We start from the raw sequence: 18,283 nt of genomic DNA, 5'->3' as shown, positions 1-18,283 counted from the left end.
GAGAGCTGGATTTGATGTGAACACAAGTCGCATCTTTCCTCAGGGTGTGCTGGCAGCTGTCATTTTGGTAAGAGGTGGGATAGGAGATGGAGGCGCTAGGTCTGGACCCAGGTGTGAGTTGGGTCTTCCCCTCTGCTTGATGGCTGTCACTGCCCTATTGGGAGCAAGGTCAGGACTCAAGTTGCTGGAGCAGAAGCCCTGAGGGTTAGGTCCAAGGTGGCTCCATTCTCTTTAAGTTTGTGTCCCTCCCCCTCCCAGCATTGCACCCTCACCCCAGAAAGGAACAGTGCTGGAACAAGAGGGGCTGGTGTGGGCACTCAGTGCATGTTCAGGTGTGGGCTGTGGTGGTGAGGCCTGGGTCAGAGATCTGTACTGCTTCTGATGCGCTGCCTGCATAAGCACCAGTAATGGCTGCCCTTACCCTACTCAGACGCTGCTTTGAGTCTAAGCCACCTTTGTCTCTCATAGCTGGGCTCTTCCTTCTGTCTCTGCCACTTTTACCCTAGTGGGGAGCTATGCCACAGGGCAAGTGGTGCCTGTGTGGGCACTTGGCGTGTGTTGGGGCACAGGCTGTGGCCGTCTGGCTGCAGACAGAAATGGGGCTTTTTCTGATGAGTTGCCTGTGTCAGCGTTAGTAATGGCTGTCCCCACCCTTCTCAGATGCTGCTTCAGGTCTGAACCACATCTGTGTCTCACAGCTAAGCTCCCAAGCAGGGCTGGCACACTCAGTAGTTCAGGCTGAGGTGCACACAGAGCGGTGTAGGAAATCTGCCCCCTCCGCTCTGCTTCAGGAACAAGTGAGTGTGCACAGACTCCTCGTGAATGGAGTTTATGGCTTTAGCTGTTACATTAAGGTGCATGATCCATGTTGAGTTAATTTTTGTGTATGCTATGAGGCAGGGGTTCAGCTCCCTTCTTTTGCATGTAAATATACAGTTGTCCCAGCACTGTTTATTGAAACGACTACTTATTCTTTCTGCATTGAGTTGTCTAGACACCTTTGTTGAAAATTAATTGACTGTGAATTTAAGGGTTTATTTTTGAACTCTCAATTCTATTCTATTGATCTATATGTCTATTCTTATGCCAGTAACACACTTTCTTGTAGCTTTTTAGTAAGTTTTGAAATTGGAAAGTGTGAGTCCTCCAGTTTTGTTCTTTTTAAAGATTGTCTTGGTTATTTTGTGTTCCTTGCATTTTCATATGAATTTTAGGTTCATCTTGTCAATGTCTGCAAAAAATACAGCTGGCATTTTGATAGGAGTTGTACTGAATTTATAGTTTAATTTGGGGGAATATTGCAGTCATAACAATATTAAGTCTTCCAGTCCATGACATGGAAAGTCTTTCCATTTATTTAAGTCTTTTAATGATGTTTTGTAATTTTCAGTGTAGAAGTCTTGCACTAATTTTGTTAGATTCATTACTAAATATTTTATTTTTGATTCTATTGTATATAATATTGTTTCCTTAATTTTATTTTTATATTGTTCATTGCAAGTGTATAGGTATACGATTCATTTTTGCACATTAACATTGCATCCTGTAACCTTGCTCATCTCATATATTAGCGCTAATTATTTTTTAGTGAATTCCTTAGTATTTTCCGTATACCAGATCATGTTATACTCAAATAGATACTTTTACTTCTTTTCCAGTTTAGATGCCTTTTATTTATTTTCCTTCCTTAAATTATTTGACTAGATACTGAATAGAAGTGAAAGAGGATATTCTTGTTGTATTCCTGATCACAGGGAGAAAGCATTTAGACTTTCACCATTAAGTATGATCTTAACTGTGGGTTTTTCATAGATCCCCTTTATCAGGTTGAAGAATATTTTTTTTGACTGAAATTGAATGTCTCTGAGTATTTATTCCTTACCTATCCTACAATGAATAAAAATAAGAATGAAAGTTCAACTCACATTTGGGTAGTAAGAGCTAGAGAACCTTGAGGAACATAGCTGGACAATTAGACCAAGGGTGATATACTGTCATTTTTCTTGTGCATTATGCTTTTAAAAGAGGTGATATGATGAAGCTGGATCTTCCTAGTAAGGTAATTTTTTTCATACTTAATATAGAAATGGTCCTCCTCTATTAAATTACTTTTTAGAGATCATACCTCATGGCTATAAGTGTCTCATGAGTTTGGGTAATGCTCAGTATTTAGTGTGAACTATAGTTTTTCTAAATCATTTATGTGGCAATCCTTTATCTTAGACTTGAATGACCATTGCTATACATTTATAAGATATTTAGTGATGTTTAACATCAAAGGTAGCCTTATGTTTCATTTGGGCTATAGAGGTATTTGTGATATAGTTAGTCATAAAGTCATCTTGATGGCAATAAATAAACCAAGGGGTTCTTGCTGACTCTGGTGTGCTATATAGAATGCATTTTCAAATGGTTTATTTCTGCATTAGAGGAAAACACCAACCTTCTGGGGGTTGTCCACATTCCAGCATCTTGCGTCTGTTGTATTTATGATGGAAACAAGGCTAAAAAAGAGTATTTAGTCATCTGCTGTTTCCATTTGGTGCTAAACACATACTTTTCTCTAGAGTACAAGAATGCTAATTTATTTCATGTACCAGGGTGGATTGCAGCCATTCTTGGAGACATGAGTATTTAAATTGGCAAAAACTAAACAGCGAATACTCTGCATATAGAAGATACATTCTCAGTATCTAGTTCTTGAGTAAGGCAAAATCTTTGTTAATTAGGGATCTGGATTTTAAATACAACTTACCTTCTAATAGGCAGGCATATACAATTGACCTTTCAACTACAGTCACAGCCATTATGTTTTGAGTTCAGAAGCTTTTTCTATGCATTCTGGTAAGTATGAAATATGACATAAGTAAAACTCACAAGTAAATTGTGAGATATCCAGGTAAACATGTTCTGAGATCTGTCTTTGGAATGAGAGATAAAAAGGAGCAATAGGTTTTGTTCTATCTATTTCTGTGCCCTTTATCTGTCTTCTCAGGTATAACTAGACAATTTCTGGCATTTTATTCCCATATGTGATAGGATAATTTTTATATGTGTGAGATGTTTCAAATTAATTGCAAGTTTTTAACTTGAGTTGATGTTCATTCATTCATTAATAAACATTTGTCAGATACCTTTCATGTGCCCTCATGGAGCTTACATTCCAGTGAAGAAGACAGAAAACAAACATGGTAAATAACTATAATATAAAGTATATTAGTGATAAATAGTAGTAAGAAGAAAATAAAGCAGGGAAAGAAGTATGGCATGTTGAGAGTGAAATTGTTGGATGAATTTTTAGATAGAGTGGCTAGAGGAGGTCTCACTGAAAAGTTGATTTTTCAGTAAAGACTCAAAAGAAGTGAGAGAGTGAGCCAGTCATGGATCCAGAAGAGTGTTCCAGCAATGGGATGGCCTAGGGTAGGGATGGGATATGCCTAGATTTTTAGAGAACCAGAAAGGAGGTCCATGTTGCTGGATCACAGTGAACAAAGGGAGTAGTAAGGGTGAGGTCAGAAAGATATATAGGATGGTTTGAGCAAAGCAGTGACATGATGACTTGCTAGAAGTGATAAGATGCCAAATTCTAGATAAATGAGAGTAAAGGTGATAGAATTTGCTGATAGACTAGATGTGAGATTTGAGAGAAAGAGAAGTAAAGGCTGACAACAAGGTTTTTGGTTTGGTCAACTGGAAGAACTGCTACTGAACTGGTGAAGACTGGTAGTAGTGGTTTGAGGGGTATTTTCAGGAGCTCAGGTTTTGATATGCTATGTTTGAGAAGCATATTAGAGAGCCAGCTGACTTTTATGTGAGCTTTTTTGGCTCTCTTTTACCTGGTGCATTTTGAAATGCTCACCTGCCTCTCTATGAAGCAGTTCCTAACCTATGCATGCTTTTCCTTACATTTCCTATAGTAATTCTGATCTATTCCACCATTTTATTTTAGCATATTATTATTTAACAATTTCTAGAGAGCAGAGGACTTCAGAGTGGGTGCTTATTTTTACTTTGTATTTCCTTCTAGCTCTTAGTTCAGTTCCACTGTATAAATACTTCTTGAAATCAGTATCTAAGAATACTCAAAACTTAACACGATTATTAACCTAAGTTATTTCTGTTTTCCTCAATCAGATGGATCTGATTGTTGGTCAAGGTAGGGAGCACTAACTTAGCTTTCTGAAAAGCATGACAAATATGGGATATCTTACATGCATTTCCTCAAGGTCTTGCCTCCTGCTGGGGAATGTAATTAGAAATCAGATATTTTTCAGAACAACCTGAGATACACAGCAATAAGCACTGAATGACACACTTACATGTAAGTGCTAAAAACTGTCATCAACAGCTAGTCCAGAACACTTGGAAGAATAGTTCATAGGCAAATCTAGTTAGCCTAATTGGGAACACAATAAAAGAAGAACATTTCCATTCTAGAATGAGTATACCTTAGCTTTTTGCAGTTGTGATTTCCTTTTCCAAAATTCAAAATTGTATCTTATGGAAAAGTAAATTATCTTAAGGCAGTAACCCTCAAAGTTTTCTCATGTCTTTAAAGTTGTATTATTAATTCATTGGTCATTCTGTGCCAGCTCCTATACAAGGCCCAGGGAATGAAAGAATTAAGACATCATTTTGGCCCCAATAGGAACTCTTAATTCAGTGAGAGACACAGATGTATCAATGAATAAATATAGCAAATGGTAATGGTTTAATAAGTCCTAGATCAGTGCTGTGTAAGTACTATTGGAACACATGAGTGTGTCCGTGGATGACAGAACATGAGAATCCAAATTGTCTTGAAGGATGAATGGACATATAGCAGGAGATATGAGGGGAGGCAGGGACATAGCTCATGCAAAGGCACCTGTAGAACCTCATGTGTTTCTGTGTGGCTGGAGAAAAGGGTGCCTGTGAGAGAAGTGGTAGAATGTAAGGCTAGAGAGAGAAGCTGGAGTCCAGATCATGCTTGTCTGTAATAAACAATATGAGAGATGTTGTGTTAATTAACAGTCACTTGAAAAATTTAAATTGGGGAGTGAGGATCATATGTGAAGTTTAGACAGACTCCTCTGATTGTGTTACTGACAGAATATCGTATTAGTCAAAAAGTTGTCTTTAATATTTCTCTAATTTGTTCTGTCCTCCGTGTTTTCACAAGCACTTCCTCTGTTTTCTCCCTAATCATTTTCCCACTAGACTACTACTAGTAATGAGGACGAGAACAAAGGGTACTTACTGGAGAAATATTTAATGAGGAGAATAATAGATCTCACCTAATGGCTGGGATGAGGGAATGGAAGGGTCAAGGATATTCCTTAAGTTTATTGTTAGTCCGCTGGATATTGGGGCCCTTCAGTCTGAGAATGTTGGAGGAGAAACATATTTGGGAGTGTGTATAAGAAAAGCAATGGGTTCAATTTTGGGCCTGTATATTTTGAGATCCAACTAGAGTTATGCTCCTGGAGCTCAGTAGAGAGGTCACTACCTGTCAAGTTAAATTCAGTATTGTCATTTAAGGAGACAGGGGAGAAATATTTAAGGAGGGAATATGGCCAATAGTTTGTTGTATAGAGAGAGATCAAGTAAGAAAATGCGGGAAAAATGTTTCACATTAAATTAGGTAACCTCATTAATACCCTGTGAGGTAGAAATTATTATCCCCATTTTGTAGCTGAAGTAAGGTTAATTATTACAATCAAAAGCTCCTGCTATTGGAGTGTTTTTGTGTTGGAATTATAACCCCAAAGTTCCTGCTATTTTCATTATGAGACAGACTTCCTGCCTTGGAGTTGCTCAGCGTTTGCCTCATTTCACCCTTAGCTATTAAGTCACACCTTGTAGCAGGTTTTTCAAGCCTGTTGAATTAAACTTAAAAGCCAAAAAGTTTTTTGCTCTGGGAAAAGCAACCATTAAGCTATCACTACTAAGATGCTATGTTTAGAGTTGTTATTTTATCAAAGGTAGATTAAAATAGTGAAGATGATACTTATTAATTTTACTCTTTCTTCATGTATCATTCACTTATATTTTGGGGCAAACTAAATGACCTTATCAATCACACTTGAATTTAGTGTTATAATTTTGGCCTGAGGTTATCTTATTAGTCTTATTCTGAAACTCAATTAAGGAATAAGTTTCTAATCTGCGTTATATTAGGTGTGACAGTTATTTGTCAAGAAGGTATGCCTGAAAGGTGTATTTTCTTTTGGGCTACTACAGAACTGTAGGGTTTTAGGAAAGTCCTTAGACAGACTTTGTGAGAGATAATGAAGCTACTGACAATAACAAAAATATTAGCATTGGGTAGAAAGAGTGATAAGACAGGAGCCAATCCTGGATCTTATTCATAGCTGGGCCATTAAATGAGAAAGAATAGAGAGTGCTTTCATGTAGGAAGCATTATAGCTATTTAATAAATGTTGGCTTTCTTAAAAACAATTACCACTACCACTTTTTATTAATTAAAAAAAATAATAACCCTTTTTGTATCTCCTCATGGGGTTCTTTGTGAAAGAGTGACTGGAAACATGTTAAACAGGATAAGCCACTCCATGAACGTAAGGGATTATTAACTAGGAAGTTGCATCAACATCTCTGAGTTTGGATCCCATTTATACTAAATGATGCTATTTGCTTTCTTAGATGCACCAGAATATTTGGAAAATGGTGATTTATTTCTGAGAAGTGAGTCACAGAAAGTTAAATAAGGAATTGTAAGGATAATGATATTTATTGATCCTTGACTAGATGTTAAAATCCAACTTAACTCCCATAGGTGTTAATTAATCTATACGGGAAAAGTTTTCTGATTTATGGATATTTGAATTTTGTTAGATTAAGTGATGAAGTATACACACAAATGGAAGGAAAGCATGAAGTATAGCAATTAGATCTTACTGAAGTAGCTCATTATTTTTATGTTTTTCTGCTTATTCTTTTTCCTTTAATCATGACACATGACTCCAGATAGAATTTTTTTTAGGTATAAATTCAAGGCAAATGATAGATGAATACATAGTATTGTATTTGTTTCAGATAGATAGAAAATTAAATGAATATAGTGTGTTTCTGAACTTTACATATACATTTTCTTAACTGACACAGTAGTCTGCATTAGAATTAAGTAATATTGCTTTCCTAGGAGGTTTCTTTGGAGGTATTAATATTCACTTTGTTGTATTACAACTACTTAAGACATGCATTAATGGCCGGAGTACATACTTTGGGGATATCTTGATGCAATCATTATATGGTTTCTTAGTTTTCTATTTGAATTTGAAGAATTCTTTTATTTTCTCCTTTAGTGAATTTGTCCTACTAACATGAAATAGAAAATGGAAAATAAGTATAGAAAAGCAGTGAAGATCTCTCTCTGCTGCTTAACAATGTTTTGATTGTAAAGTCTCGCATTTTTTCAATCATTTTTTTTTTTCCCTCAGAACCTTCTTTTTATCTCTGTAGTCTACTCTTGTTTCACCATCCTATATCCCTCAGCTCAGTTAAGGCTAAGTATTCAACTTCCTAATTTATTTTGGAGAAACATATTTAAATTAGCAGGTGTTTGCACTGTTTTGTTTTCTGATAGAACATGAAGCTGCCCACTGACCAATGATGGCAGGCAACATCTTGGAAGAGAGAAGATTGGGGATAGAAGTCAACCAAGAATGGAATCCAAATAGCAAAGTATCCATCAGGCTTTTCTCTGCATGTCTTCTTAGTCTTAAGAAAACAAAACTACGGGCTTCCCTGGTGGCGCAGTGGTTGGGAGTCCACCTGCCGATGCAGGGGAGACGGGTTCGTGCTCCGGTCCGGGAAGATCCCACATGCCGCGGAGCAGCCAGGCCCGTGAGCCATGGCCGCTGAGCCTGCGCGTCCGGAGCCTGTGCCCCGCAAAGGGAGAGGCCACAACAGTGAGAGACCCGCGTACCGCCAAAAAAAAAGAGAAAAAAACCCTACTCTTTATGAGCTCCCTTCCCTCCACTACCAGAGAAGTGGGTTGTCAGCTCCGGAAACTTCATTCTTCATTTAAACACCTGGAAGAGAAACTCAATAATTTGCATGTAGTTCTGCTTTGTTGAGCAGAGTATCTGCTGAGCTATTCTACTTGGGCAGGGATGTAGCTTAGGAAGGAAGTTTCCTCTGATTTTTTGAAATGTGGGTTTGTTCAAGGGTATGTGGAATCAATTGCTGTGAAAATCCTTTAGCTTTGCCCTTTCTGATGGCTAAGCTATCAGAGCTTTCCTTTTTTATTTTTCAAACATTTAGATTTTTTTCTTTTTTAAACAGAAGCCCTTAAGTTGGTAGAAGATACTTGCAAATGGACCGCATATCCAATTTTTTCATCCTTCCCTAAATATCATGGGAAATGTAACATGACAGGTCTATAGCTTATTTATACCAGTGAATATTTGCTTTGCTTTATTAACACTTTTGTCTGATTTTGTATAAACTTTAAAAACAGAAGTATAACATACATACATAAAAATGTACAGCTTATACACATACAGGTCAATGAATTTTCCAAGCCAAACACACCACCTGCAAGGTAACAAGCACCCAGATCAAGAAACAGAAAATTACCAAAATTCAAAAGATCCCTTATGCCCGTTTCCAGTCTCTAATCGCCCCTCAAGAATAAACACTATTCTGATTTCTAAAACTATAGATTAGTTTTGCCTGAGTTTGAACTTTATATAGATGGAATCAAGTAATATGTACTCTTTCGTGTCTGGTGGTTTTCATTCCATATTTCGTATTGTAGCATGTAACTGCATTTTGTTCATTCTCATTACTTTGGGTTGTCCCTAATTTGGGGCTCTGTGAAGAGTGTTTCTATGAACACTTTTATATGTCTTTTAATGAACATATGAAAATATTTCTGTAAGAGTGTATCTTCTCCCAGGAGTGGAATAGAGCTGGTTCATATACGTTCATGAACATATACATATGTTTAGCTTCGGTAGGCACTGTTGGTTTTCCAAAGCAGTTATATCAATGGCTTCACTAACATTTGATGTACAGATAGGTATAATTTAATTTTATTCTTTAGCTTTCTGCGGCATTATCATGTACAAGTTTGTCTAGACTCTCCGGATTATGTATATTTTCCACACATATGATTTCTTGGAATAATCATATCCCAAGTTCCTTATCCTTTCTGAACATAACTTTCTCTTACTTATTTCTTATTCATTTGTCTATTTGTTTCTTCAAATAAATGATTAAGTTCCTAATACGTGCCATGTACTACTAGATAATGAATAAAAAAATAAATAAGTTATAGTGCTTTCATTCAAGGGAAGTATAATGAAGTGAGGGAGACAGCAATATGAATATATATATATATATACATTTTTTAACATCTTTATTTATTTTTTTTTACATCTTTATTGGAGTATAATTGCTTTACAATGGTGTGTTAGTTTCTGCTTTATAACAAAGTGAATCAGTTATACATATACATATACATATGTTCCCATATCTCTTCCCTCTTGTGTCTCCCTCCCTCCCACCCTCCCTATCCCACCCCTCTAGGTGGTCACAAAGCACTGAGCTGATCTCCCTGTGCTAAGCAGCTGCTTCCCACTAGCTATCTATTCTACGTTTGGTAGTGTATATATGTCCATGCCACTCTCTCGCTTTGTCACAGCTTACCCTTCCCCCTCCTCATATCCTCAGGTCCATTCTCTAGTAGGTCTGTGTCTTTATTTCCGTCTTACCTCTAGGTTCTTCATGACATTTTTTTTTCTTAAATTCCATATATATGTGTTAGCATACAGTATTTGTCTTTCTCTTTTTGACTGACTTCACTCTGTATGACAGACTCTAGGGAGGTGGATGGAATACATATATTTTTATATCTATTTTATATCTATTTAGATTTTACTCAAATCTAAAAAGCTTCATCTTTGATCTGTTGTTTCTAGATTTAGTAAAGAAGTCCATTAACAACTTGTCAAATTCATTCATTATGTCTAGGTTATTAAAAAATCATGTGTATTCCAATATAAATTTCACTTTTTTGAAGTAAATGGACCCCATATTTTTAACTCCCTCATACAGAAGTCATCCTGTCTTCCAAATTGCTTTTCTTAAAAACATTTCTTTAATTCTTTTTTTTAAAGTATAGTGACCATAATTATCCACAGTACTTTGGGTCCTAAACTCTAGGGCGTGCATGTGTTTTTGCTTGCTTCTTTGGTTTTTGGAGAGTTCGGTATCTTCTGATGTCCTTCTTGGTAATTTACAATACATATTTAGCTTCTTGGTCTAGCACACAAAATTTTCAGGTTTATATCTTCAAGAAACAACTTATGATGAATCCTAGGATCTTCTCCTTATTGTAACATTCATCCTGGGTGAAGGCCCTGTAACCTTCACACACATGCCTTGGCTCCCAGCTATGAGTTAGTGATTCACCAGATCTCTATGTCTAGCTTAATTCTAGATCCATGTATAGTATTTTAAATTTGGGATATTATGCTGGCATCTCACATTTCACAGATGACAAAAAGGACTTTACCTTTCTCTTCCAAATGCATTATTCATTCTGTATTCTCCATCTGGCTGAATGCATCACGATGTGCACAATGGTGAAAACAATTTTCTAGATGCTTCTAGATACCTCCACCCCCTTCCATCTAAGTATCACAGAGTCTTACTGTTTTTGCCTCCTAAATATTTCTGGATCCCTCCTACTACAGCCTAGCAATAGTGTTCAGCGTTCAGGCACTCATTGTCTTTTACCTGGATTATTGCCTGGTCTCCCTGACTGAAATTTCATTCTCTCTAATCACTAAATGGTCACTGCTAGAGCAATCTTGGAAAATACACATCTGAGCTTGTTTCTCTCGCAGTTCCTTAACATGGCATCTGCCTGCGTTTCTAGCTGGATTCATTACCGTTCCTGCTTAGCGTCCCTGTACTTGTAGTGCCACCTGCAGTAGCATGCATACTCCTTGCTCTGTTATGCCCTCAGACCTTTTGCACATGCTGTTTTCTTTTTTTTTGGCAGATGTCCTTTATTTATTTTTTAACATCTTTATTGGAGTATAATTGCTTTACAATGGTGTGTTAGTTTCTGCTGTATAACAAAGTGAATCAGCTATACATATACATATATCCCTGTATCTCCTCCCTCTTGAGTCTCCCTCCCACCCTCCCTATCCCACCCCTCTAGGTGGTCAGAAAGCACCGAGCTGATGTCCCTGTGTTATGTGGCTGCTTCCCACTAGCTATTTATTTTACACTTGGTAGTATATATAAGTCCATGCCACTCTCTCACTTCATCCCAGCTTACCCTTCCCCCTCTCCATTTCCTCAAGTCCATTCTCTACGTCTGTGTCTTTATTCCTGTCCTGCCCCTATGTTCTTCAGAACCTTTTTTTTTTTTTTTTTTAGATTCCGTATATATGTGTTAGCATACGGTATTTGTTTTTCTCTTTCTGACTTACTTCACTCTGTATGACAAGTTCTAGGTCCATCCACCTCACTACAAATAACTCAGTTTTGTTTCTTTTTATGGCTGAGTAATATTCCATTGTATATATGTGCCACAACTTCTTTATCCATTCCTCTGTCCATGGACACTTAGGTTGCTTCCATGTCCTAGCTAAGAACAGTGGGTAGACAGCTACTTCTGTCTTCCCTACATCTTGTAAAAAAAAAAGTTAATTACTCCCAAATCCTGCATGAAGTAGCAGACAGCCTTTATTTTCAGAAAGGAAGGAGCTAAAAATATAGTAGTGCTGCCATTTATTAACCTCAGGTAACATTATCTGAAGGTAGCAGAGTCATGGGATTTGCCATCAGAAGACTTAGGTTTACATCTCGTCTTTTATCAGCCTTTTTATCTCCTTAGACTAAATACTCATTTAGTTAAAATGGGGCTAATAACACCAGCCTTATTGCCTTAAAGGGTGTTGTGATGGTCAGTGAGATACTATCCAGAAGCACTTTATAAATTATAAGTCATTATACAACACAGGTCCTCACATCCTTGTGTAGTAGCAAATAAGAGAAATCCTTCCCATGCAGGAAAGAGTATAACATAGCTGTTAGGATCATGGCTTAGCAGTTGCACTGACTTGGGTTACAATGCAAGAAATGCCACCATTTAGCTTTGTCAGTTGGCTCATGAACTCAGTCTCTCTAGATATCAGTTTTCTCATCTTTAAAAAGGAGAATAATATGTATCATGAGTTGTTATAAGGATTACATGAGATATTGTATGTGGAATGCATAAGTTATTGTTAAGTTCCCTTGAATTAGTTTTGTTTAAAATAAACTTTTTTTATATTAATAATTTTAGATTTCCAGAAAGGTTGCAATGATAGTACAGAAATTTCCCATCTACTTTTCTTCTGATTTCCTTCATTGTTAATGTCTTACGTTAGCCACAATGAACAACCATTGATGCATTACTATTAACTAAACTCTGGGCTTTTTTTGGAATTCATCAGTTTTCCCATTAATGTCTTTTTTTCTGTTCCAGGATCTGATCCAGGGTTCTATGCTGCATTTAGTTATCATGTCTCCCCGATTTCCTCTGGTCTGTGACAGTTTATCAGTCAGTCTCTTTGTTTTTTGTGACCTTAACAGTCTTGAGGGATACAGTCCAGGTATCATGTAGCATTTTCCCCAGTCTGGTTTTGTTTGTTGTTTTTCTCATGATTAGACTGAGACTGTGGGCTTTTGGAGAGAATTCCAGACAGATGAAGTACTCGTCTTGTCACAACATATCAAGAAGCACCTGCTAGCCATGTGACATCACTGATGATGTTACCATTCATCTCTTGGTTAAAGGAGTACTTGCCAGGGTTTTTCACTATATATTGAGCTAGTTTTAACCAGTTGTCACTTATATAGGACTTTCTCTTTCCTCTCCTCCCACTGTTTGAAATGCTTTTCATTTATATTTATTGCAAATGTCATCTCTGAGGAAATATCTTCTCTGACCACCCAAGCTAAAGAGCTTCTCTTCTCAAGTCAGTCAGTGTTGTGTTTTCTCGATAGCATTTTTCATTACCTGAAATTGTCTTGTGTATTGGTTTTACCTAGTTTATCCGTTTGTCTTTAGGCCCCCTCCCCCTCAAACAAGAACATAAGCTTCAGGAGAACAAGGTCCTTGCAGGATTGTTCACTTCTGTGCACTTGACATCTAAGCACAAGGGCTAGCATATACTAAATGCTCAATAACTATTTGTTTGAATAAATGTCAAAGAAAGAAAAATCCAGGATTAACTTATTAGCAAGTATTTCTGAAAAAGAGTGGAAGATAGCTGAATGGTGGGAAGTTTAATTTAGTATTCTTAACTTAATTGGTTTAGTTTTAACAAAAAGGTTAAATGCAATCATCACCATCTATGCAAATAAGTAATCAGCATGCTTGTAATTCAAGCTGTCTTATAATTCATTTCATAATGTGAAAGCCAAAGTATTTTTCTGACTTATAAGTATATGACTGACAAATGTAAGAGTTACTCAGTTACCACACATCTGTACCATTGTGACCTTTATTTGCTATGGCTTAGCTTTCCTATTATAGAAATTTTAACAGAATCAGGAGGAGTATAGAAATAATTTATGCCCTTTATTTTAACTTATCGTTATGAATTCCTAGCGTCTATTATCTTTTCACTTATATTGGCAGAAAAATGGAGTTTCTTGGCATAAATCTTTCTTCCATAACCTCTCTTTTTATTTCTTTCCTCAGGACCTAAAATCTCCAAATCAGAGGGATGAAATTGCAGGTGCCCGGGCCTCATTGAAGGAGAACTCCCCCATATTGCATTCAATTTGTTCAGCTTGTTTGGAACATTCTGATGTCGCTTCCCTCAAAGCCAGCAAGGACACAGTTTGTGAAGAAATTCAGAATGCCCTCGATGTAATTTCAAATGCTTCACAAGGCATCCAGAATGTGTTAGTCCCACCAGAACCTCAGGCAGCAACCCTGGGAAGTGCCCTTGATGAGCTTGAGGTAAGTTGAGAGAAAATTAAAATGTGATTTGACGTACCAATGTGAAAATTAATAGATGTGTGTTCTCAGATCCTTGGGTTGGAGTTCAGAGTATGAGTAAATAAAAATCCAGTGACCTAATCAGTCTCTATTATTGTCTGTGTTTTCCAAAGAATTGAATAGCAGGACACTGTTCCATCAGTAAACTTCTGATTCCTGTACATCTCTGCCAAGGAAGCCAATGCATTTAAATTGGGATTGTTAATTACATTGAAATGATGACTTTATTTTACACAGATCAATTTATGAAATGTAGGATTTATTCATTCCACAAATACTTACTTTTGGCGCTGTTCTTTATGCTTGGGATACAATTGAGTGCTGCTCTCTTGAACTCCTCACGTTTTAGTTTGGACTAGGGTGGCTAGTGCATATTAAGGCTAAATTTTGTAAGTAGAGCCAACCGGGTTTGACAGAATGGTTGTGGGGTGTAAGTGAAAAGGGAAGAGTCATGGCTGGTGTTGCAGGTTAGCTCCTCTAGAGGCACACACTGGACAGAATTTGGGATACAAGGTGTTATTAGGAATCAACATGTGTGAGGGGAGAAGAAGGGAGTAAGACTGAGCAGAGGAAGAAGTCTACCTGTGAGCCAGACCCACAAAGCCACCAATGAGTAGGGAGCTCTGGAGAGAGTGGTAACCTCAAGAAATAGCCAGGCCCAGGCCTCTTTCAATCACTGGAAGCAGGTCACCCTACCCTGAGAAGGGTCTTACCTGCAGGCAGGGGTGCTGGGGATAAGCCCTCTGCAGCTGCTGCAGACCCCGAAGGAACTGACAGCTGGGGGGGCCATCTGCTGGCCTCACCCTCCACAGGTAGGCAACAAGTCCTGCCTGGAAGGGGGATGTGGGCAGTAAACCTCTGTGTCTACCACAGATAATTACAAGGTTTTTTTTGTTGTTGTTGTTTGTTTTTTGGCTTGAGCAACTGGATGGATTAAGTTTTTATCAACTATGATGGGGAAGAGTGTGGCTGAAGCCATTTTTGAGAGGAAGATCAGCAACTCAATTTTCAACATGTTGAGTTGAGAGATTTGTTAGACATTCCAGTATGATGTCAAAGATCATTGGTTATCCAAGTCAGATAAGTACTTGCTTAATGGAAGACAACACGGTGTAATGCTTAAAGATAAGGGATCAGGAGCCCAGATGCCTGAGTTCCTATCCCAGGTCTGGTGGATACTGCCCGTGTGACCTTAAGCAAGCTATTTTATTGAACTGTCAGTTTTCTTACCTATAAATTGAGGGTAATAATAGGACCTATATCTTAGTGTTGTCTGCGTCAGTGAATTAATAATACATGTAAAAATGCTCATAGCAGTGACTGGCACATAGTAAGTGCTCGATAAATCTTAGATTTCATTATTAGTTGTGGAGGTGACTATTTGGCGGAAGATTCTTCCATAATCAAGAAATCAACACAATTAAAATTACTAAAGTTTTACTGATAACTTAAAAAAATAAACACATAACCTATAATTCCTATATGTTCTTAACATTATTACTGTCACAATAAACTTATTAGATATCTAATTCATTTAAGTTTAGAATAGCCTTTCCATATGCTTTTCCTTTAGTTACATGTCTTAAACAGGTTTCTTCTTTTCTAACCTAACATTATTAAATTCCTAATTTTTGGCATCAATGGAAAAATCTGTTAACTTCCTAATTATTAGCATTTATGTGAAAATCTTAGGACCTATTTGTCTAACTAAGGTAGAAAATTAGTGGTGATTCTTTAATAATACCCCATCATGTAAATGTTTGCCCTGTGTAATGGGTACTCAGTAAACTTGTTTATTAGATGAGCATCCTGTCTTCACAATAAGATTGAAAACACACTGTGGGCAAGATTATGTTTCTAACTAGTTTTATACCAGTGATACTAAAAGAACATTAGGTCCCCCATACATTTATATGTAACATTTCTTGATAGCTAAACACTTAACATAAATTTATCACTTAATTGTTACAGTGTCCATATAAGATATGTTTTTTTCTTGTTTGTTTGTTTTACAGAAAATAAAACTGAGACTTATGTATGCTTTTTAACTTGCTCAAGTCAGAAGGCTAGTGAGTGGTAGTAACCAGGATGTGAATCTAGTATGTCTGACTCTAGAAGATATTTCCAACTTCTGTATTATACTGAATTCTCACAGGTAGAGCTTAATGTGGTTAATCAAAATTCAACAAAACTTGTTCTACGATTCTTAGTTTATTGGAACTACCAGAGAAATTATATATGTAACCCAGTCCAAAAGATGGCATAACTTTTTAGTGAAAAATTATTTTTTGGGTACCTGGGTTATTTAAGTAGAAGTAGTCTGTGTATGAGGAGTGACTAGTATTGTGAGGTGAAATTTGTAAGAGTGGATAGATGGGATTGTGTATCACATTTTTCATAGTACTAAACAGAATTGTATCAGGTGATGCTTGTATAAGAGGTCCAGTTTATCTCAGACACCTTTTTCTATATTCTTAGGATTTTAGAAGAAGATAAAAGATTTTGAAGTTGTCTTCCTTCAGGGACTTCTCTTTTCTCACTTTAGTTGAAAGTGGCTGCTGCAGACAAGAAATGGCAGTGGTTGGAGAGGAGGAGAAAGTGTGTGTCTGTGTGTGTCTTTGTGTGTCTCTGTGTGTGTGTAGTTTTGATGGGAGTGGGCATAGGCATAGTGATAGAGTCTTCCCTTTTGTAAGATAAGTTGCTGACTCCCTTCTTCTTATCAAGGCAGGAGGGAGTTTCAAAGATATTATCCAGAAATCCCAATACTGTCTCAACAACCTTTGAAATTCAGTTCCAGTCAAAGTTAGGGATAGAAAGCTGGTACAAAATGCCTGAATTTTATATACATTTTTATATCCAAGTTACAATAGCTTCTGAGGTTGTCTGAACTAGATAAAGCAGAATTTATTGAGCATTTAGCCTTTTTAAATGATTTTGTAAATTAAATCGTTGCACTTTTCTTTACTTACAGGAAGCTTATTGGTAAAGGATCCAAAATAACCTTTGCTCTATCTTGCTTCTGCAAATATAATACTATGAAATAAACTGATGTAGTAAATACTCTGTTGGGAGTAAGTCTCATTAAATGTTATAGTGTAGAAATTTATCAGAGCACTTACTCAACAACTACCAAGCTGAAGCATCATTAAATCTTTCATTCTGGTCCATGTCTGGTTGTTGAAATGAAACCTGAGATTTATTGTTGGAGAAAATAGAAGTTGAATTAGAACACTGTATGGGCTAAATCAATTTCTTTATTGGAAAAGCTAATGTGAAGTTTAGAGTGTTCTTTCGCATTTGTGACTGAATGAGAGTTGAGAAGTGTCCCAACTATGGATTAACAGAATTATGAAAATATCTTTAAGTGAGAAACTTTGCCAGTGAAAATTGCTTTGAAACTCCAAGTCTACTAAGGTATATTTGCTCTTGTTTGGAAGGAAAACACAGCTTTTATAATCACAGTCTACAGAATTATCCAGATCCTCTTGTGATAATGATGATAATAACAAAGGAGTTTTGTAGTATTTTGTCATTTTCAAAGAGCTGTCATGTTTATTTTCTTATCTTCTTTTTATATATTCATTTATGGTCATCATTCATATATTCCTTTATTCAGTGTTGTATCCCCAACACCTAGAACAATGCTCTATACATAGTAAATGCTAGGTAAATATCGATGAATGAAGGAAGGAAGGAAAGAATGAATATAGGAATGGTGCCTGTCGTTTTGCAACAATGGAGTGAAGAGCATTTTCCCTTTACCCCTGTTTTTTCTCCTTTCTCCAACTTGTAGTGTACGTACTGGGGGTTTGTATTCTACTTTATCTAACTTTTAACTGGGATGCAAATTTAAAGTGAGGGAAACCACAAGGAAAATATCTGAGTGATATGCTGCTCAGATACCTTTCTGTGATAAGGGAGCACAAAGAGAAAAAAAAAAAATCTTTTCTCGGTGGCTATCTAGCCTTAGTTTAGGTTCCCTGTAACTGCCATTCTATGCTGCCTTTTACTAAGAGTACTAGTTTTGAGGTATATGCAGTCCTTATATTCTTCTGTTTTCACCTGAAGGAGAAAGCAGGACCTCTATTAATCAAATTAGCATTTAGGAGGTAAAGGAAAATAGGCATCAGTGATATCTAGAAGCAATTTAATATGAAAAAATGGTTTGGTTTTTAGAAATATAGTGAACTAGAAAAACTAAAAATAATGGATAAAATATTTTTAACTACATGCATAATCTGATAGGTGAATTAGGGAAATTTG

The 18,283-nt window shown here is 36.7% G+C and overlaps 1 protein-coding gene across 1 annotated transcript in view; it reads left to right on the top strand.

The window, feature by feature from the left end:
• The window catches only part of CTNNA3 (catenin alpha 3), a 1,597,197-nt gene that overhangs the window by 339,638 nt on the left and 1,239,276 nt on the right, over positions 1–18,283 (top strand). Inside the window, exon 6 of the mRNA XM_032609210.1 lies at positions 13,718–13,981. Coding sequence (XP_032465101.1) covers positions 13,718–13,981 — 264 coding nt within the window. The remainder of the gene's footprint in view (positions 1–13,717; positions 13,982–18,283) is intronic.

Source organism: Phocoena sinus, chromosome 16, assembly GCF_008692025.1.
Source record: "Phocoena sinus isolate mPhoSin1 chromosome 16, mPhoSin1.pri, whole genome shotgun sequence".
Classification (NCBI taxonomy): Eukaryota; Metazoa; Chordata; class Mammalia; order Artiodactyla; family Phocoenidae; genus Phocoena; species Phocoena sinus.
This window is presented reverse-complemented; position numbering and strand designations above follow the sequence as displayed.